Below are 23,528 nucleotides of genomic sequence, written 5' to 3' on the forward strand. Positions count from 1 at the left end.
ATGACTCAATGACTAATTTTATTAATTCAACATTTAAAGTATGTAAACAATTATAAAAATATATCAAAAAAACCTCCATCCATGGTATATGTTGAAACCATTTTAATTGCGTTGTAATTACAATATTACTATTTAAAAAGTGCAGTAAAAATGATATGTAACATGACAAATTATGATTTACAATAAACTAATATCGTAGTAATAAAATTAAGATATATGAAAAACAAAATATTAATAGGCCATAAACTTGAAGTATATTAGTGTGTTTTCATAGGAACATGAACGTTTCTATCCAGAGAGGAATTAATTTGTTTTCTCCAATAAAGTATATAAAACAAATTGGATATTAATTCAGCTTATTCGCCCATTAACATCGGTAATAAAAAGGAAAATTGACCATATACCTAAACTATAAATGACAAAAATAAACTCTTATAAATTTATATTATTTATATCTAAATTATTGCTTTTATATATTTATAATTAAAAAAATTAAAAACCAAAGATAATTTAAACATTACAGAAATGTAGTAATGAAATAAAATTGCCTGAATATAATATTACTTTAGGCAACCAGAAAATCAAATCACAAATTTGTAGGTCAAATGAACAGTCAGTTCAATTGTCAACCTAAAATTTTCATTCAAAACATTTATATTTCTAATACAAATTTCTCATTTCTATAATGATTTCTAATAACTAATAATCAAAAAGTAACTAACATTATATGGTTAATAGCAACTTCATTCATTGGTTTAAAATCCAATTTATACATAACAAAAGGAATTATCATGAAAACATGAATCATCATCTATAAAAAGGACAATTATATTGTTTATATAGATAACAACTCGTGGTATTATTATATTTAATCGCAATATATAAATATATAGTGTATAACGCCCTTCTTACATCATGTCTAATGCATCAAAACTGGTTGAAAATGCAATAACTGCAGCTAAAATTGCAGTTAAGTTTGACCAAGAAGGTCAAAAGGAACCATCAATACATTATTATGAAGCTGCAGCTAATATTTTGAAACAGGCAATTAATCAACTAGATGATGAAGACAAAAAGGCGCCTTTGCTTAAAAAAATTATTGAGTATCAGAAGAGGATACAAACGCTGAGAGAATCTATGGAAACAGAAGAAAAACCGTAAGGAATAAATCTTGTATTATTTATTTTAAATGACATAATTTTAGAATTCCTGAAAATAAAGAGGAAAATGACAAACGGACTATTGTTAAAAAATGCTATTTTTTATTGCAACAGGCTATAGAAGAAGATGAACAAGGTGATGCTAAAGATGCCATTGAACTCTATGCAAATGCTGTTGAATATATTACAAAATATCCTGAAGTATTACAAGGAGAGCTAAAACAATTAACTCTGCAAGCACTAGAAAGAGCTGAGTTTTTAAAAGGTTCAGAAATAACTTAACAAATTAACATAGTTTAACTATATCTGTTTTAGGCATTAAAAAGGAATCAGCAGACTCCTCCTCTGAATCATCTTCAACAGCCAGTCCCTCCACACCAGTATCAAATGATCTAAGCAACAGCACAAATCAAAAAAATTCAAGTGTAAATATATCAATGCAAAGACCAAGTTTACATAGGGGCTCTAGTGCTCATCTGAAGGTAATATTTTGTTTTATATAATTAAAAGAACAATTGGAACTAAAATATTTTATTATGTTGTATATAAGAATACAATACAAACTAATTTTTGGTAAATCCCACATTTTAATAAATATATTACATTGTTATAAGTTTCTAAACAATTTGTCACACACAAATTTAATTTTAGTTTTCTTGCTATTAAATAAATTGTACATCTTAATGATTGATAGATGTAACAATGCATTATATGCATTAACACCTTTCATTTTTAACTGCTGGATTTAGATCATTAAAATAAGAATGCAGCATAGCATCATCTGCTGAAATTCTACCTAAAGGATTACAGACCAAGAGTTTTTGTAATAAATCTCTTCCCCTGTTCCCTAATTTAGGAACCACTTGTGAAAGACTCATATTAGGTTGATATACTGGAAATGGTTTATAGTCAGGTAACTGACTCATACCGCTCCAAGTCTCTTCATTAGGTGTACCTAATAATTTAAATATCCTCCTTAATTGATCATCAACATCTGATCCTGGAAATAATGGTCTACCAGCATTTGCTAATTCTGCAAATATACAGCCTGCAGACCACATATCTATAGAAGTTGTATATAATTTTGCACCAAATAAAACATCTGGGGGACGGTACCACAATGTAACCACTTCAGCTGAATAACATTTCACAGGAATTCCAAATGCTCTAGCCAAACCAAAATCAGCTAATTTTAATTCACCATTCTTATTTATTAAGAGGTTCTGTGGTTTTAAGTCCCTGTGTAACACATTATTACTGTGACAAAAAGCTAAACCACGTAAAAGCTGGTACATAAAAGATTTTACAACATCCAAGTCAATATCACCATTTAAACTATCGAAGTATTTTTTCAAATCTTGATCACAATGTTCAAACACCAAAGTCAATTTTTTGTCACTATGTAGAACATCATATAATCTTACAATGTTTTTGTGCTTGAGCTCTTTTAAAAGACAAATTTCTCTTAACGCTGAAGAAGGTACGCCTTCATCATCATCATCTAATCTAACTCGCTTCAAAGCCACTATCTCATGGGATTCTCGATTCTTAGCTTTGAATACTGTCCCGTAAGTACCCTCACCAATCTTCTCTAACTTCTCGTACTTCTGCATCTTGAAATCAATACTGCTTTAACCTCAAACTAAACTTAAACAAATAAATCATTAACAAAATAACTTCATAATGTTCTTTAAATAATTAAAACCTTAATCAAAACACTGAGAAAGTTAGGTTAGCAATTTAATCAATGTCAAGCATATAATGTTTGCACCTATTCATACCCTCTCTATTTACCATTAGTATTAGAGAGAATAAAGTATATATTCCGGATATTATTTTGATCAATACTGGTTTATACAAAATCAGCGGTAATTTCAAAATGACTTGTTTATAATATAGATGGTTATTGAACTTTTAATTAGGTTTCAGGTCAGGAAACATATTCAGATCAAGAAAAGGCTGTACTTTTATATACATCAAAGATTAATGGAATAGATTATGTTCCTTTTATGAGTGTCGATCTAAATGAAAGGTAACATTTTAAGTTTTATATTTGGTTCACTGCTTAAAAGTAAATTTATTATTAGTTTTACTATATTAGATACTTAAAATACATATTTTATAAGACATTATTATAATTTACTTTTAGATTCCAGTATTCAATTCCATTTACTGATAAAAATGGTTATTTGGCACTTTCACCAAAGCAAAAAAGAGATTTCTACAAATTTGCTCGGTTGGAGGAATTGGTTCCAGAACCATGTGTATTACAAGGGAATTCTCCCAATTATTTGAGCATTAAACAGACTGTGATATCGGATTGCTCATTTGTAGCAAGCCTTGCTGTGAGCTCTAGTTATGAAGCAAGATTTGGAAAGAAATTGGTGACAGCCATTATTTATCCACAGTCCAAAAGTGGAAAACCAGTATACAATCCATTTGGTAATAAAATGTAAATATATATATCATATTAAATAATTTTCTGTTCATTTTAGGAAAGTATATGGTTAAACTTCATATAAACGGAATTCCAAGAAAAGTTATTATAGATGATTATCTACCAATCGACAGACACGGACGTTTACTGTGCTCGTATTCAAGTAATAAAAATGAATTTTGGATATCTTTATTAGAAAAAGCTTATATGAAAGTCATGGGTGGTTATGATTTTCCAGGAAGTAATAGTGTATGTAGTTGTGTAACGTTTTTGTCTCAGTCGTTCCTAAGAGAATATTTTGTCCTAATTTTTTTATATAGAATATAGATCTACATGCTCTCACAGGTTGGATACCTGAGAGGGTTGGGTTACGTGTTCAAGAAGCTGATTTCAACAAAGATGCATTGTTTAACACGTTAGAGTCTAGAATGGCTAAAGGTGATGTACTAGTGACGGTTGCAACTGGAGAGCTTTCTGATACTGACGCTGAAAGAAGTGGGTTAGTAGCGACTCATGCATATGCAGTCATGGATGTCCGTACTGTGAATGGGGTTAGTTTAAATACTGTCGTAATTTATGTGATGTTTTATTCATTTATACATTTTATTTTGTCGTTATCATATTACAGGTAAGATTGCTGAAGCTGAAAAATCCTTGGTCACATCTTAGATGGCGTGGAAATTATTCTGAATTGGATATTCATCATTGGACACCAGAACTGCAAGCATTATTACATTATGATCCACATAGTGCTGCACAATTTGATAATGGTGTATTTTGGATTGATTATGACAGTGTCTTAAAGTTTTTTGATGTAGTTTATATGAATTGGAATCCAGAACTGTTTAAATTTACATATTGTATCCATCAGTAAGTCCATTTCTTGAAAACTTAAACGTTGTTAACTTGTTTTATATAGAATAAAAACTCTAAATATGCTTATTGTAGAATGTGGCATGCTGGTAGAGGGCCAGTAAAAGATCTATACACCATCAGCCTCAATCCTCAATTTTCTTTAACAGTTAGTCCTGGTGTTTCTGGAGCGGTATGGATCCTCTTAACCAGACATATAACTGACATAGAAGATTTCAGAGATAACAAAGAATTTATTACTTTGTTTGTATATAAAAACGGGAAAAAAGTATATTATCCATGTAAGAATATCAATCAATTTTGCTTTGTTTAACTAAATCTGATTTAATAATTAGATGATCCTCCACCCTATATTGACGGAATCAAAATCAACAGCCCTCATTATCTCTGCAAGATAATACTAACCCCTGAGAGTAGCAGAAATTACACTATTGTTTTGTCTCAATATGAGAAAAGTACAACCATTTATTACACGCTGAGGGCGTACGCTACGTGTCCATTTTCATTAAATGAAATAAAAAATCCCTATAAGGAAGAGAAACAAGTAAGAAATTTTACATATTTAAAAGGAAGAACTTTTAAAATGTTTTATATTGTGATTTGATAGGTGACTGGTGAATGGAAGGGCATTACAGCTGGCGGTTGTCCAAATCATTCAACAACATATATAAATAATCCCAAGTTTCGACTTGATGTAGAGTCGGATAATAGTCAAATTTTATTGGAACTCAAGGGACCGAAACAATATCAGATCGGATTAGAAGCTGTCATAAAACATCTCCAAGATAGCAGTATCACGGCACCGTTTAAATCCAAGTTGTCTGGGCCCTATAGGTAGGTCTAAAGCATAGCTATAAATAAATGTTGTGTTTGATAATAAATGGTAGTTGCGCCATGTTAAGTGGGATTAAATATTTGTTTGTATTGTACACTTTGGTACTTTCACAATTTGAAGTAAGTTAAAAACTCCTGAAATCATGCCATAATCATATAAAATGGTTATAAAAATGGAAGCAAAGACGTGGTTTGTAGAAGAAAAGGATTATTCACTCTCACATAAGCCATCGCGAAAATCAAAAACTATTCGCCAGATTTAGCCTTTTCTAACTTTCAGATATTCTCAAATATCGAAATGAAAGTCAAGGATTATTTATTTAGTATTTCATAGTATTGGTTTCAATAGTCTGAGAAATGAATGCCATAAGACATTAAAGCAGCAGATAACTGTTGTAGCTATAATTTGTTATTATTCATAATCCATCAGTTAATGATGATCAGATATCAGTGATTTATAAGTATAACTTGAGAAACCGAGCTGTTACTGAGACACAGTCCCTCCCATACATCTTTTGCTCCAAAAGGCGTCGTTTAAAAATATCCATTATTAAAATTTCAAAGTGGAGCTCAATAGTAGAATGATAGGCTTCATGACCACTGCAATACATTCCTAGAAGTTCATTCTATACTTTTAGGAGCACAATATCAAAAACAAAACAATCATTTCTCATAATTTTATTTTAAGAATCACTTATGATTCGGGACGAGACGGAATTAATACACCATTTATGGCCTTGGAACAAAAGAGAAACTTTATTTTGATCCCTGGTAATTTATACCCACTTGATGCAAATCACAGCGAGATACAGTGTATCGAGACAAGGTCATTTATTTAACACTCCCCTTCAATTTAAATGTATTATATAACTTAAACTAATTAAGATTGTAAACAAAAATTACAAAAGTACATTTAAATTGCCAGGACAAAACTATTACATTGTACATATAAATTTGTTAAACTTAGAACTATTATATTTCTACATTGCGAGAATTTTAACTTTAATTAATAATTTAATCAAATGAATCTACACATTTATGTGATAAACAATGGTTATAGTCAATTTTCTACTTAAAAAACAATTCTCTCTTTGAACAAAAAAAATTTTGAACAACCATAGAAATAGTCGCCAAGACACTGTCCAATTTAATCTCGATTATGTAGTTTGTTCTTGGGCTGCCAAACATTCACATGTATTTCTCTTCGAATGCATTTCTTGTATGCCTCTGGGTTGCTTTTATCAAAGTCTATGAATCCATTAAAACTTCTTAGTTGGTTACCATACCAGTCTTCATAACTTGCTCCTTCAAGTCCACTTCCGCCTTTCATTAGTCTATGGTCTTCTGGTATCATTGGGTATCATAACTAATTGGTCATCACTATCCCCATTTTCTGCTTCTTCACCTATTACTTTCAACTCATTCATATATCTCTTTCAAACCAATATTCTACTTTATGAGCTTCCTTCTGTTATCTATCTCTATATAATCCAAATCAGTTATTAATGAGTGTTCACTTTTGATTTTTCCTTTAACATTCTTCCCTTTGTTTTATTATTTTGCTCTACATCAGATTCATCAGAATCAAATCCTAATCCATCTTTGTTATTTCTTTTACTACCAGATTCATTATCACTCCATTTCCAACTCGAAATCAGAATCTTTTTAATATAACCCAGAACTCTCTAAGTGCTGTTCATCTTTATCATATCTTCAACTGTTGGTGTCTTTTTTGTTGAAATAAGCAGACAATAGGCGACATATAGCTCATAGGTTCTTGAGGTTTTTCTTCTAGAATTGTTTTCCTCCAGTTTAGACAAGATAGGTTTATTTTCATCAGGTTCGTCATCTCTGTCTGTTATCTACTCTTGAATGCTTTTTTTTTCATCATCACTCACATTCTTGTTTTCTTCTTCTTCTTTCAAAACTGTCTGTATCGGTTTACTCACAGACTCTTCTTTGGAATTTTCCTTGCACGCCTTATATTGGTTCATCTGTATATTTTCTAAATAGTATATCTTTATTTATTTCTTCACTATTATCCATATTGAAGTTGACTTCCATTGGCTTACCAAATTGATCTGTTTAGATGCGATCTTGTAACTAACGAAACTTATATAAAACTGCCTTTTAATCTTCTATATAGTACCCCTTAAATTATAACTAAATCATTTTCCACTTTTGCTGGTGTCAATATTAATTTCAATTGGTGTAACAATCTTCTACGTAGAATTCCTCAAGCAGTCGTTAAATTATGTGTTTTTGATCAATCTTAATCTCTTGTATCTTCGTTTTTTCCATTCCAATAAACTGTTTAACTTCATAAAGACTGTCAATTAAATCCACTATTTGTTCTTCGTTTCGTGTTCCAACCTTTAGGTGAATTTCTCAATCCATATAATGCACAATTTAATTTATAGTATCAGAATTAAATCCTCCAATTTCTTGATATAAATATCTAGATCTATTATTCCATTTATAATATGATCAAACGTCAATTTGATTTATCTTTCACTTTGGATCCAGTTGTGTTGAATTGATATTTATATCAAATTCTAATGCTTTCTAACTAAACTCATCTTCATTGGGTTCAATAGCTTATCATTCTACCTGTAATTCTGTTGGACCCTTTATTTCCAGTTTTCAATACTTCTCTGGTCCTTGCAACTTACACATGGTTGATTTTCTAAACTCTTCTCCATTGATTACAATGTTTCCTACCTATAATTCTGTTGAACTCCATGTATCTGGTTTTTCTATTGCTTCACTGGTCCTTGTAAATTATACATGGTTAATTTTATAAACTCTTCTGCATTACTAATTACTACATTGATTACAATGTTTCTTTATCCTATTTATAATTCCATTGGATCCCATGTTACTAGTTTACTACTGCTTCACTGATTCTTGTATATTATACACGTGATTGATTTGCCAAACTCTTGATTACTCCATTACTACTTACTACATTGATTACAATCTTTCCTTCTATCCTACTGATAATTCTTTTGGATCCCATGTTACTAGTTTACTCATGCTTCACTGATCCTTGTATATTATACACATTATTAATTTTCTAAACTCTTAATTACTCCATTACTATTTACTACATTGATTACGATGTTTCCTTCCATCTTACTGATAACTCAAGACTACTGATCAAGGTCAGATGTATCTATGGTGTTTCTTCAGATAGTCATTGATCTTTGAGTGTTCTGGTGCTCCGAAATTAGTTTCCGTCTGTTGCATACAGCCATCTTGTTTCTTCCACTTTACTTCGTGTATATTAATATCAACTATACCCAACTTAAAACTTTACCTAATCTCCATTCCCGTGCACTCTCCGTCGTCACCCTACTATTTCTTCTCATTTACACCGAGAATTCTGGGCCCATAACCTTTTACGAATCACTTATGATTCGGGACGGGACGGAATTAATACACCACTTATGGCCTTGGAACAAAAGAGAAACTTTATTTTGATCCCTGGTAATTTATACCCACTCGATACAAGTCACAGCGAGATACAGTGTATCGAGACAAGTCATTTATTTAACATTTTATTCATGTTAAAAATGTATGATCTCTGATATACCTCAAGATGATCTGGAATAAATTTTGTAACACATAAATATGTCTTTATTTTTTTCTCTCTTTTGTTAAAGTGGTAATACATTATCAAGAATTGATTCACTTTAACTTAATCAATCATAGTCAATATTGGAAATACTGATTGATTGACTAGTTAAGATACATAATTCTAAGGAACATAGGAACTGAATTTAATCACTATATAATTTGGGAGTGAATAAAATTGCAATGTGTGAAAATGGCAAATGCAAACAAAGACATAAATATATAATAATTTGTCAGATATAATTTGATTTTTAATCCTGTTAAATTATTTTCAATCTTTCAAAAAAACTTAATTTCATTGAAAGATTGTTATGAAATCAAATGTTAGTCATTTTATCTAAATCTTGCAGACGCTTAGAATGGCAAAATTCCTTTCAAATTTCAAATCAATCCAAGGAGTAGTTTTTTAATACTTGCATTCGTAAACTATGAATGCAAGTATATGCAATCTGAATTCATAATAAGAAAATTTATTAAAATTAAGTAAGAACGGCAACTTCAATAACGACGATTAACTCAGTAATGGATACCATGACAAGGGAACTATTACAATCAGGACGCTTAAAATCTCAATCCAAAACGCTCGAGGTTTCTTTTTCTGTAATGATGTTTTAATAAAAAGTTTATAAAAATACTGTTCTGTAAAAATGCAATATTGTGTAAATATTCCCAAGTCAACCCATCGATTACTTTCCAACGATTGCGGACAAAACCATTAACTTACTGAAACGAATATACCAGAAGGCATTTGAAACATTAAATTCCTTTTATTCTTATGGAACTATAAAATTTATGGAACACCTTGTATTTTATTCGATTAAAAATAAAAATAATATCACATACAAATGTAATATCCATAAGATATTTCAAATATTTAATTTTGTTTTAGGTCAGGCTATGTTATGTTAGAACTGAATGATATTCCAGCTGGAATATTGGAAATTATTCCGTCCACATTCCGACCCAATCAGGAAGGACCCTTCATTTTGAATGTTAAATGTTCATCATCATTTAAATTAACCAAACTTTAAAGATATCAATATATCTGGTAGAAAAGTTGCCTTATAAGTTTTTACTTATGCTTATTGTAGTTATCAGAGTAATATATATTTATTTATGTACTAGTTTTTGATTTTTTTCAATGATAAATCGATTTCTGTAGAATTTTAGTTTTCAATAAAGCATGTTGTTTATTATATATTCAAGAATTCATGCCATATCACATTGGTAAGTTACACGTGATTTCTTGTAAAGCAAATTCACGTCATTGGCTATCAAAATATCATGATTTGACGGAGCTAAACTTTCTTTTATATTATAAATATGAGGCCGAATTTAAAAAACTTCTTTTTGCATTCATATTGATAACAATCCTACTTTCAAAGGGGATTGAACACTCCCAAGCAAAATCTTGGCTCTTCTATTGGCGAAGCTAAACAAAATGGTTTTTTATTACCCTTATTAGGTTCAACAATCTCAGTAGGCAATAAGTATTTGTTATGATAATTATTATTTATATGACGTGTAGGAAATCACTTCAATAAATAATCTGCTATGTAAAATATGTTATTCCAAATCTTCCTCTAAACTCTGCATCTGTCCATTAATGTCCGAGGGCTTCAAAAGTCTTCGTCATGTCGCAAATTTAACAGATTAACAAACACACTGGGGTGCACCTGCACTCTTTTGGAGTACTTATGGGTTTCAAATGAATATCACGGGGTATGGCTTCATTAGAGACGAAGGACTTCGATTGCAGTATCGATTGTCGAACAGTATCTTGGAAGCGTTAAATGATAGCATTAGTATACTATGTTTGTTAGAAGGCCCTATAAGTTAATTCGATAGGACCAAATTGACCTAAATAATGATTGGTATAACACTATCTTGTTATCTAAGGATAACTTCAATTTGTGTTAGACATGCCAATAGAGTCCGCGTTGTTTTTGTTTGATATATAATATATATAAAAAATAATAATATTACGCTCAAGATATTCGTTTGTTCTATTTTGGCTCTATTAAATTAGTTTTCTACTTTATATAGTTACACTACTAAACATTTTCATTTTCAACAAACATTTTGGAATTTCAATTTTATATATATCTTAGTTACCTCAATTTCGACATACGTGCGTCAATATCTCTTGAAATATCGTGAAGTGGTCGTTTTTACTGAATTAAGATAAGGATGGCATTAATACAACAAAAATCATAAACACTTATAAAATAAAATATATTGCAATTTTTTATTGATTAATGAGTGTACAATTTATATCATGGGATCTAAAATGTAAGTAGATGTTTCTTTTAATTTTTGGATCTGACTTTTTTATATTTTAGTGTATCTGCTATTATAATTGTTGTGGTTATTGTAATTGCAGCAGCTGTAGGAATATTCATTGCTCTGTTGTATTCAGGCAAAATCCTGCTTAGTTAGATATAATTTTATTTTAAACTTTGGTCTTAACAAAGATATTTTTTATTAAAATGTTTGAAACTGTATATAATTTTATTTTATTAGTTTTAAATCAACCTTACATTTTTTGTTTACGTTAGTATAGATAACCAGTAAAACACATAGCTTAAATTATTCTATGTTTAGTCTATTTACAGTACGTTTGTATACATACAATATCGATTTTTCTACCATGTGATAATGTAAATATACTAGGATTTTCATGAAACTTGGGTTTATATTGAACATTTAATGAGCTTATTGCTTCCGCGTCAGACTATCATTAAATCTAATTTTAACCTGCTCAACGAGAATGACCACTACAGACAATAACAGTGTCAGATCTGGGAGAACGTATAACCTGTGATAAATCTCGTAATGAATAGATTTTTTCTATGGAACAGAAGTCACTAAACATAGAGAATACTCTCTATATTTTGTGGTTACAGTGCAGTGTGCTTATATAGTTTAAATTAACCTTTGTTCATTAAATTATTAAGGTAAGCTTAATTATAATATAATAATTTAAAGTTTAACCTCTTTAAGAACGTAATCAATATATATCGATACAAAGAACGTCCATTATAAGTATTATCATAAAGTAAACATTTCACAGAAACAAAAAACACTTAAAACAATTAAATTAAAATTATTACAAAGGTTCCATTGGCAACAATAATAATAAAAGCTTATCTCCTAAGTAGAAACGTTTAAAAATATATTCGTGGGAAAATCCAACCTATCAGAGACTCTTTAAACTTGATTTTTAAAAATATTTCAAACTCTATTCTTATACACAAGCCAGATGGACAATGGTTGTATTAAGACATTTATATATTTATTATTTATAATCATGGTTTCTCTGTATTTATAATTATTAGTCTTAAAGTAATAGTCAATTTATTTTATAATGATAAAAAATTAAGGGCATAAAATAATTATGAATAAAATAAAATGGAATATGGCTTTATATTCAAATTACATTTAGTAATGATTCAAGTTTTCTAATTAACAAACTTGTCCTAAAATTACGATCCGTTAGCAAAGATGTCTCTCAGTATGAAGTTTTTTTACGATTGTTTAACGTTCAATATCTCTTATGACTAATGATTTCAGATAAACATTTAAAATATCCCTACATGGATCAATTAGCCGAAAGTGAAGCAACAAAATTTCCTGTATACTAACAATCTACTATTCAGTTTTGATCAAGGCTAAGAGAAAATCCACTAGCATTGTCGTGGATAGTTATGCTTGACATAGTACGTTAATTAGATTGTTATTGTGCCGAACAACAACTTACCTTTAACATGGTATGTTGCTGGATATGTGACGCGTAAGTATTAATTAATCAGTAATTAATTGTTAATTTAAAAATCTATATATATATATATATATATATATATATATATATATATATATATACTCTGGGGAATTTACTAGTCACAGTTGTTTTTATTTATATATTTGTTTGCTAAATGTATTCATAAGTCCGATGAGGGTATGGATTATTTCTTTATATTAGCAAATTAATAAAAATCAACCTGTTACATACATTCCTGCGTCATATGAGCGAGATATGTATAAGTAATCGTGTTACTATAAATCAATAAAACGTATTTTCCTAGTAATCTCACTATGGCATGTAAAGAAAATATATTTTTTAATCCTTATGTAATTTATTATGTTGTTAAAAATTTAGTGTCAAGCACAAAATACTTTAAAATGTCGTCAACCTAGTGTTTAAATTTAGTTTTAGTTTTCACACTTGATTGAAATAAAATTTTAGCGACATCATCCTTATTTGTGTCTCGATTTACAAGTCGAAAATTAGAAACGGGACTATTACATTTTTTTAATAGTTACTTTTATTTTCAGATTATCGTGCGTTACAAGAACAATATGCCTGGTAATCCTGTTGATAATTGTTGGGGTGGCCATATTTTTGGCCTTATTATTTACAGGAAAGATTGAAATTAAGTCCAAACATGGATAGCCATAATCATTCAAGTAATATGCCGTAATTGGCGTCTTAATTGTTGCATATTATTTAATAAGACCGAATTAATTATTACCCTATTTTCACTGGCTAAGTGAATATAATACAGAGAAAGGGAAAATATATAATAATTGTATGTAGAAGTGATTTAAATATTATATTAAGTGTATTTTCATTAGATAATTATAACTTTGTTATTTGTTTTCATTTTTCAATATGAGTTTGCAGTACACATTGATTATTAACTTTTCAAATATACAATTTGATTACGTATGTAAAACCTAAATCATGCACATAAACTACTGTATATTTTTATTAAAATTAATTACGTTGTTCTTTAAATTTTTAATATTACTTATAAATATATTTATTTTTTAAATATATAGTGTCTTATTGATTGTTAAATTTTAGGCAAGCAATATTTGCCCTTACGTGAAAATAATCTTTAGGGCCCTTTTTAATTTAAAGCATTATCATCTAAAACAGGTTTAACTTCTACTGTGGGTACAGGGTTTTTCAATAAGGGCAGATCGATGTCTGCACCTTCTTACGATAACGTAAACCCACGGGGGTTTAAACAATTACATTTTTGATTTTACCGCTTATATATAGGTCTGGATGTGCTAGGCACTGTTATTGAAAAACTCTATTCTATTACTCTAGCAAATGAGTTCCACTATTCAATTATTTGCTGGTAAATGAGGTTTTAAATTTAGTGTTGAGTTGGTTGGATGGTGAACAATAAAAAATTACCAGTTGATGAAGGGGAGGAAAAGCACTAAGAGAGGTCAACAAAAATATTTAAATTTTTTCCAAACATAGAGAAGATGGGTCATAGTATGGGAGCTGCACATACTACCTCCAGCATAGAAGATACAACAATTGGTAATAGCATAATGTAAATATATGCATATAATAGGCATGTATCGAAGCCAAGACATCTTCATATTACATTAAAAAAATTATAAACATTCATTCCATCGCCAGGTCATTAAATCATTGATCCTGTATATGATTAATATCATAAACCAAACTTATTTTAAGTAAATACTCTTACCGTTCTGTATAATGAGTTACATATGCAAAAATAACAGTATTAATGCTAGCCATACAAAAGACCAAATATAGATATAATAAACGATTAAAAATCTCAACTGTTCAGCTAAATAATTACTTTTATTTAGATGTAAATTAACATTTATATGATATATGCAAGAACAACGTTTTCTGGATACTTCTTTGAATTATTGTTTATATTCATCAACTACAAGATTTCATTATGATTTATTTTATGTTATGCTAGACTGATTTTATTCATGTATTAATTAGTATGCTAGGAACGACCATATGTATCAACAAAAGGTGTAATTAAAATACTAAGAATAAAGTAGAAAATTTCTTTATTAAAACCTTCAAAATCAATGGAATGATAACGGTTACAAAAATAGAGTCCTTTTGATATTACACGTTCTGTTTCAATATAACATATAAAATGGAAACATATTAAATGAATACAAAACAAGTAACAGCAATGGACGTCTACATTACAGTTACACTGTTTCTCCCATATTGACTAAGAAATCCTCGGACTCCTTGATCAACTGGTGAAGGCGCTCTTTGGTAGCAGAAGTCTGATGTTCTTTTAATTTTTCTTTGGCTCTCATGATGCCACAGCGGTAGCCAGTGACATTGTGGAACACACGAATTTGCTTATCCGCAGCGACAAATAAATATTTCCCGGTTGAGTCAAACATCAAGGCAGTAATGGGACCTAAAACACAAATTATAACATGTTAGTTTTTTCATTATAATATACCGTTGAATGGAAAATCATATTTCTTATATAAATTAGAATTTATATAAAATGAATATTTTGCACAAATGTAGTAATTGCAATCATAAATACATTCATTATATTTGTTATTTTATGAAGAGACTCAGGGAAATATTTTTCTTTCATGACAAAAAGATGAGAGTTTAAAGCTAACATTTTACTTTTAACAGTATTTATACTCTTATTGATAAAGATCAAACCAAAAATATTCGATTGCACTGTATTGTTGTTTTTGTAATTGTAATTTATTAATCATTGTTATTTATCGTTATTATATTCATTTGAGCAGCCTCCTGGTAAACCATGAACTACGACTGAAAAACAAATTTTTATTAAAAATTGTCATTAAAATATTTTAGATGAGTATTCCAAGAGAATTATTTAAAAACAGAACTATGTCAATGGATCTGATATATATTTGATTTTGTATACATATCTGAACAAATTGCATCTTGCTAGTGATTCAATATATATATAACAGGTTAATTGAAAAGGTATCATAACAGGTAAATTGACACATAGATGGCGCTACTAGAATTAAATCAATATGTTTTTTAATTAGCCCTAACCCTCAAAAGATGCATGTATAAATTAGAGCTGTCGGATCATTAGTTTGTGAACTATAGCATTTTGAGTGAAGCAACTTTTGTTATTGTGAATAAAATGGATAAAAAGGAATTTCGCGTGTTGATAAAATATTGTTTTTTGAAAGAAAAAAATACAGTGGAAGCAAAAACTTGGCTTGATGCCGAGTTTCCGGACACTGCCCCAGGAAAATCAACCATCAAGGATTGGTATGCTAAGTTTAGACGTGGTGAAATGAGCACCGAAAACGGTGAACGCAGTGGACGCCCAAAAGAGGTTGTTACCGACGAAAACAATTAAAAAATCCACAAAATAATTTTGAATCACCATAAATTCAAATTGAATGAAATAACAGACATCTAAAAATATCAACTGAAAGTGTACATCATATCATTCAGGAATATTTGGGTATTAGAAAGCTCTGTGCAAGGTGGGCGCCACTTTTGACCAAAAACAACGACGAGTTGATGATTCGGAGCAGTATTTGAAGATGATCAAGCGTAATAAACCCGAGTTTTTGCGTCAATATGTGAGAATGGATGAAATATGGCTCCATCATTTCACTCCGAAGTCCAATCGACAGTCGTCCAAATGGACTGCACACGATGAACCCGCTCCAAAGCGTGGGAAAACTCAACAGTCGGCTGGCAAGGTTATGGCGTTTGTATTTTGGGATGCGCATGGAATAATTTTTATTGGCTACCTTGAAAAAGGAAGGACCATCAAAATCGACTATTATATAGCGTTATTGAACCGCTTGTAGGACGAAATCGCCGAAAAACGACCGCATTTGGAAAAAAAGAAAGTGCTGCTTCACCAAGACAATGCACCGTGTCACAAGTTAGTGGAAACGATGACAAACATCCATTAATTGGGCTTCGAATTGCTTCCTCATCCACCGTATTCTCCAGATCTGCCACAGCGACTACTTTCTGTTCTTAGATCTGAAAAGAATACTCGCTGAGAAGAAATTTTCGTCGAATAAAGAGGTGATGGCCGAAACTGAGGCCTATTTTGAAGCAAAGGGCAAATCATACTACAAAAATGGTATCGACAGGTTGGAGGGCCGCTATAATCACCCTTGAAGGGAATTATGTTGAATAAAAAAAACTAATTGCGCCAAAAAAAGTGTTTTACTATGGTAGGCCGGGGACTTTTCAATTGGCCTGTTAATAATGATCTTAAATAGACATGTTATTGTCCTAGATGTGTCGTGAAAGTGGTAATTTTTTCAGGTGGTGGTGACAAGTATATTTATTATAAGCAAGTATATTTCGTTTGTATTAGAATATGAACGACAGTAATAATGTTTACATCCAAGATTACTTACATATTAAGGCTTAATATAAGGCGAATTCTAAGAGTTAATCATCTATCTAGCTAACTGACGAGCGATTGATTGATGACGAGATTGATAATAATATTTGCTTACCTTCGGAAAGTTCTTCAATCGTATTATCCAATACGCCAGTAAAAGTTGAAAAAAACTGCAAGTTGTTAGCAGCAGCGATCACCAACACTTCAGAATTTGGCGACAAAGCGATTAATGCATAATTTCCTGCAAGTTCGAACTTTCCACTTTTCTCCAATCTAGCATCTTGTCCTTGTTTATAGTTCACTTTAAAATAAATCGATGAACACATATAGGTACGGAGTATTTGAATTTGTATAGTTTTAGTACATACCATTAGTATCAAAGAGTCTCCATGTTCCGTCCTTGGATACAGTAGCCATATGAGAAGAGTCGACGTCGAAGGCAACATCATATATGCCAGAAGTATGTCCACCCAATGTTAGTTGTGTTATAGGCTTCACCTCTTTGAATTCTCCAGTTTTATTGAAGATCACTTCCCAAGTTTTGGCTTCCGGTGTAAATCCTGTAAAAATAAATGTAATTATACATTACCATTTAAAAATTTCGCAACACTTTATTTTTAGTTGACATTAAAAAACCTATATGAAATATTTAGATATATAAACATGTTGGTATTGGTGTTTATTATTTTTACGACTGTGCTTATAACAATGATGAAAAAAATCACTAGTTTCTTATCAATTGTATCTCATTTTGGAAAAAAACACGTGTTTGAAGCACACTTGTGTTATGCCTACAAAGAATTATTGATTTCTTAGAATTTTAAATATCAGTTTACACTTATATTAGTTATAGTAAGCGCATGAAATGGAAAAAGGAAATACATTTCTCTTAGATTGCTCCCTGTACTTCGAGCTAAGAAGGATATTCTATACGCCAAACTGCAGTAAAGGTCGAAATTTCGTGTATATGTAAATATATTCTTATACATTAACGAAAGTATTATGCTACGCATCATTTCATATAGCAACAACGCCAAGTTATCTCGGAGTGAATCTTTATGAAAAACTTCGCTGGAAGGAACATGTAAAAATGAAAACGAAAGAACTGCTGTTTGAATATAGGAAATATATATTGGTTAATTAGAAGAAAATCACAAATATTAGTACATAATAAATTGTTATCATATAAAGAAGTATTGAAACCTATTTGGTTCCGCGTAAAGTAATATAAATATTAAAAGTTTTTCTATTTTAGATGCACCTAGAAACTACAGGACTGATTACTTACATCCATACATCGACTGTTACTCAGGAAATCAAAAGAATAGCTTGAGTAGAGACTTCGTTATCATGTCAATATCGAAATATTATATCTCTTGGATAATACCATAACAAGTCACAGACTCAAAAGAATCAAACCATTTGATCTTATGTAGTGTAGAGAGGTGCATTTAGTTGAAAACAGTGTTAATATATAAACATTATTACACCAGAGACTAAGATAGGGCTGATGGGTCCTACTAGATATATACCCAAATTTAAATTATTGTAAAGACGAATTGTAAGTTAGTTGATAATCCAGTTTCATTTACAACTGTTTACTGTCTGCTGGTATGAGTAGCAGCCAAAAAACTCCGACTAACCAGTGGTGGGATGGGCTAAACACATAAAATTGGAAAAATGTCCTATAGATGAATGAGTTCCAATTTCGGATTCTTAAATGTAATGGACGAGATTTTGTGAGTCCATCAAAAGTCAAACGGACTTCAGAAGCCTGCACTGTGCAGACTGAACCATGGAGGTGCTTGAGTGGTGGTTGTAATTGCGTCAACGAGGATGCGCCAATTTTTGAGGTACTCTACTTCATCAGCTTGTTTTTCCCTTTTTTTATGTATCCTTTAAACATTCTGGTAAAAAAAATCTGTTAAAAAACGGATAGTAAAAATATTGTTCCTTTTATTTATTTCAATGCATGCCTCTAGACAAGAATACAACCTTAAAAATAACGATATAAAAGGCATAAGTATCACGATGAATTATAAAGGTGCTAGTCACCTTGACTAAATTGTCTCACTGAAATCTAACATTTGTAGCATTCGTTGAGCATCTTATTGGTCGTTAAATATCGCGAAAGTTTCAAACAGAGCAAAGGGAAATTCACAATTAAAGTTCCGACTTTTTTTCGTAATTATTTTACTCGATATAACGATTCAGTTGTCAAGATATAATATGACGAATTACATAATGTTTACCGGTACTTTTATGATGCTATCAATAATAATGGTTTTTGGAATCGAAAAGTGATCTTACAAGCCTTGAAGACCGTCCATTAATCGCAGACCACATACTCTAAAAATTGTACTAGAAAGAGGGAAAGCGTGATTTAAGACACTAAGCACTGTGAGCAATATTTAAATGAAATTTTGTATTCCTGAAATGAATGTCGTATACGTTAACAATCTAACAACATTGTATCCAAAAGCGACTTTGACAGCATCTTTTGGACCGTTTTAGAAAGGATAACCAGACTGTGTGCAAGGTGTTATTGTTGTAGATGAGACCTTGAACTACCACCATCATTTTAAATCAAAACAATAATCTAAAGAATGGTATGAACACAACTGTTTGGTTTCAAAGCAAGTTCAGGTTAAGCAATCGCCTAAGAAGGTATAGTGTCGGTTTTTGAGTTCAAAAAGGAGTTCGGATAAAATGTATATACTTATAAAATAATAAAATTACTTTTCTATAAAGTCCCTTTGAATCAACTAAATGCGAAAATTTATGCGCACACGAAGTCGACGATTTTACCTTTAAAATCATTAAAAAACTTTTATCCATTAAACGTTAATAAACATCTATTAAAAATGGATAGCAAAAATTGTTTGTTTTGTTTATTTCACTTGAAAAAATACCTCTACATAAGAATACCAGCTTAAAAACAAACTTATAAAAGCCATAAGTCTCACGGTGAATTATAAAGATGCTAGTCACCTTTACTAAATTGTCCCACTGAAACCTATCATTTGTGGTATACGTTGGGCAATCTATTGGTCGTTAAATATCGCGAAAGTTTCAGAGCAAACGGAAATTCACAACAATTAAACTGCAGTGTTTTTTTTCCTAATTATTTTACTTGATGTAACGATTCAGCTTTCAAGATGTAATATGACGAAATACATCATACGTTTACCGGTACTTTGATGATGCCATCAATAATAATTCCAAAACGAGAATCGTTGCCTTTTTCGTGAGATGTGAAATTCACGAAGTATTTTGTGGTAAAACTACTGAAGAAAAAAACAGATCGTGTTGATGTATATATTCGTCTTGTAATAGATACTTATTATTGGTTTTTATGCTGGTGAAAATTAATAATTAATTGTCATTGGTTTCAAAATAAATTTTTATTAATTTTTTTTTCAAAAAATTTGGCATTTGTATATGATATTTTCTGTAAAAAGGTTTTTTAATTACTAACCTAAATCTAGTATACATTTTCGAAAATTCTTCTCCGATAATCTTTTTTTTTATTTTAGAGTCTCCCTTTTACAAACCAGGATTTATCTGAACTGAACCTAGTGCTTAACACGGGTTCTGAACCACTATCGTCCATGGTCTTCGGCATTAAGTCTACCCGACTGGCGAGTATCGAACTTAGAAATCACCCCAGAAGACATAAGTTCCTACCCAGATTGTTCACTAACATGATGGGATTATTTTCCTTCTGGGATTTTGCATTCTTGTCTTAAAGACAACCACAATTATAAACAATCGTCAACATAAATTTACGACCAGGTCCCAGCAGGATTCGAACTCGCCACTACCACAACAGCAGAAGGATCGCCCTATCGCCTTGATTACTGCGCCAACCCAGCCAGCATCTAAAGTAATTAATTTTCTCCACCTTTCTGAGAGACCTTCTGTTGAGACGCGTCAAATTTTATTCGTTGATTGTTAAGTGTTAATGCTTTCACATTGTTCATGTTTAATTATAGCCTGAATATAGTCCATCTAATATAACAGTGAACCTACGTAATCACGACGTCAAATTTACTGTCAATTGCATTTTCTAAATTATTTTTAAAATCAGATAGTATTTTTCCTTATCATTTTATTCTAGTTAAATATAGATACAATGCTGTCTGATGCGCCCGAACATGTAACCGAATCAGCCTATAACATTTCCTTTGTTGTCAAATGTGTTTATTGTAAAATTCTTCTAAATTTTATAATATAATGATGTGATAATAATCACAGAGTCATAGATATGCAACTCAATAGGGGACTCCGGCGCAAAGTTTTGCTTTGCCCAACATCCACAGGGCGCCATAATGGGCCATTCAAGTAATTTGATTGGTCAATTTAAATCTCCATTATAGGCACCTGTAAGAAAAATATTTTACTGTGAAGACATTTGATTGGCTCATTAGTAATGTTTGGTACGTGACAGCCTTGACGTCACGTTTAATTGACCAATGAAATTTTAATAAAAAACAATTTTTTTCTGAAATAATTCCGTCTTTTTCCTTTTTCATATTTGCTTAGTGTCATCAATTTAATATGATCTATCAGAGTTCTGTCTTTTTGTTTTCTTATACTGAAAGCAAACTTTGAGTCTTTCGCTCTTAATATTCTGTTTACCTGTTTTACTCAAAGGTATATAGCACACCTTGTTAGTACTTTTAATATTTTATCCAAAATATTATTATGGAATGTACAGTTGAAGGGTTTTAAATTTACTTTTCTTCAAAACATTTGACAAAAATGTTATTATATTATCGACGTGGTAAAATCACTGAATAAAATAAGACATAGCTCAAAGACCTACTGACAGTACAATAAAACAATATTGTTGTAGTCTGGGGCACGATCTATTGTCTTGCCTCTATAGAATCAGTCTCAATTTGTGAGTCTACTGATTTATTCGTAATTGTATGTCACAGTTAATTTCTTTTTTCAAAAGTTTTACTGAATAACCTGAGATGTACACTACAGTACAACGTAAAACTTTGTTTGCTCGTATAGGAACATCTGGACTGAAATTATAGAGTCAGGTAATTAACGGTAAGGATGATACTTGCTTCGAATGCCCTGGTTGTGGGCCTGGAACGATGGAAATAGGCACTACAAATAAAGTAAGACAGTTTAAAAATTAATGGTAACAATTATAAACAGAAATGTGACGGACTCATTCAATTTACCTTCTACATCATTTTCATTTTGATCCACTTCCATCTGTATATATTCTGGGCTCGTATTATTTTCACCATCGCTAAATTGTTCATAAGGACTTAAAGGAAAGTTTAAATGTATCACAAAAATGTCTGATATGGTAACGATCATAAATCTGTTTCATGTTTAACCGAACCAGTTTAGGATTTTTAATGTTTTCTACTCATTTCTTAAAGATCGCCGAATACTTTTTTAACGGAAAACGACGATGCATTTCCTCACTATCCGTGCATCCGGGCACACAACACTTCCTAGAACGAGAATTCATTTCAACTACCGACTTGTATATACTAATAAAATAAAATAATAATTATTTTATATAATAATTATTTAATAATATATACGTTATAAAAATCTAACCACACTGTTAGAACGAAATGAACTAATCAGATCCCGTCGCGGATCTTAGCATAGCGAATAAAACAAGTAATATGTTAAAGACAGCGACATCTACATGTTGGCCGTCGCGAAACATTTCGCTAAAATTTCCTATGAAGTTAAATCTCTATTTCTCTATGATAATAATTAGTTATAATACGGTAAACGTTGTTTTGGCGCTTTGCTAGTTTTAATGAATTTGAAATCGTTGCTTAATATTTGTGATTACTCTGATTGAAAATGCCAAAGCCGATAAACAGTCAGAGTCACAAACAGATTGCTAATCAGTTAGTTCGAACTGGTTCGAGATAATGGGTATTCATTCTGGCCAGTAAAATGCGTTAGAAAGTTTTAAGTATTGATATTATTAAACATTAAGTTTATCATGTCGCAACAGCACTGAATATTAGTATGGGCATTGGGACTAAAATCTCTTACAGTGTCTAACTGAAGAATATAATGTTAGATTCACCAAAGAGAAACCGTCCACATGCGAAGCGGATTAATACAGTTAATTCAGAGGAAACTGTTAATCTGCGACGTATTCTCAGAATGCTCAGAAATATTTAATTCTATAAATAATATAGACAATCCTTTCAAACGCAGTTAGGAGACATGGGTCTGAAATGGTCTAAATATAACCCACGAAGAGGGTTAATGGAACATCCATTGATTTAAAAAAAATCCAATTTTTAAAAGTATATAATTAAATTAAGGAAGATCCCTTATATAATTCTGTATTCCTAAATAATATATGGATATTCCAAAACGGAACATTGGGCTACT

General features: G+C 30.8%; 3 protein-coding genes and 2 long non-coding RNA genes across 5 annotated transcripts in view; 3 read left to right on the plus strand and 2 right to left on the minus strand.

The window, feature by feature from the left end:
* The first annotated feature begins 605 nt into the window (after positions 1-605).
* LOC143195259 (calpain-7) lies at positions 606-10,061 on the plus strand. The gene is made up of 12 exons (XM_076402256.1): positions 606-1,157; positions 1,205-1,425; positions 1,476-1,642; positions 3,083-3,192; positions 3,310-3,602; positions 3,656-3,846; positions 3,918-4,148; positions 4,226-4,467; positions 4,546-4,751; positions 4,806-5,014; positions 5,078-5,304; positions 9,830-10,061. The coding sequence occupies exons 1-12, from the start codon at positions 916-918 to the stop codon at positions 9,969-9,971; spliced, it is 2,481 nt and encodes an 826-aa protein (XP_076258371.1). The 5' UTR covers positions 606-915; the 3' UTR covers positions 9,972-10,061.
* On the minus strand, positions 1,676-2,909 carry Cdk5 (Cyclin-dependent kinase 5). Its single transcript, XM_076402269.1, has one exon. It carries the CDS (start codon positions 2,771-2,773, stop codon positions 1,877-1,879), a length of 897 nt encoding a protein of 298 aa, XP_076258384.1. The 5' UTR covers positions 2,774-2,909; the 3' UTR covers positions 1,676-1,876.
* Positions 10,062-11,098: 1,037 nt separating the features above from the next.
* On the plus strand, positions 11,099-11,626 carry LOC143195321 (uncharacterized). The gene is made up of 2 exons (XR_013005517.1): positions 11,099-11,232; positions 11,283-11,626. It is a non-coding gene; the product is annotated as an uncharacterized LOC143195321 (long non-coding RNA).
* A 96-nt stretch (positions 11,627-11,722) lies between these two features.
* LOC143195317 (uncharacterized) lies at positions 11,723-13,777 on the plus strand. The gene is made up of 3 exons (XR_013005515.1): positions 11,723-11,897; positions 12,514-12,733; positions 13,276-13,777. It is a non-coding gene; the product is annotated as an uncharacterized LOC143195317 (long non-coding RNA).
* A 1,002-nt stretch (positions 13,778-14,779) lies between these two features.
* Positions 14,780-23,528, minus strand: part of LOC143195283 (transducin beta-like protein 2) — a 253,458-nt gene continuing 244,709 nt past the window's right edge. The window contains exons 6-8 of the mRNA XM_076402325.1: positions 17,501-17,692; positions 17,248-17,433; positions 14,780-15,167 (exon numbers count right to left, since the gene is read on the minus strand). Coding sequence (XP_076258440.1) covers positions 14,947-15,167; positions 17,248-17,433; positions 17,501-17,692 — 599 coding nt within the window. The 3' untranslated portion in view covers positions 14,780-14,946. The remainder of the gene's footprint in view (positions 15,168-17,247; positions 17,434-17,500; positions 17,693-23,528) is intronic.

The sequence above is a fragment of the Rhynchophorus ferrugineus genome, unplaced genomic scaffold (genome assembly GCF_030347505.1).
Source record: "Rhynchophorus ferrugineus isolate W39M unplaced genomic scaffold, kcgeb_rfMv2 rfM1, whole genome shotgun sequence".
NCBI classification, from domain to species: Eukaryota; Metazoa; Arthropoda; class Insecta; order Coleoptera; family Curculionidae; genus Rhynchophorus; species Rhynchophorus ferrugineus.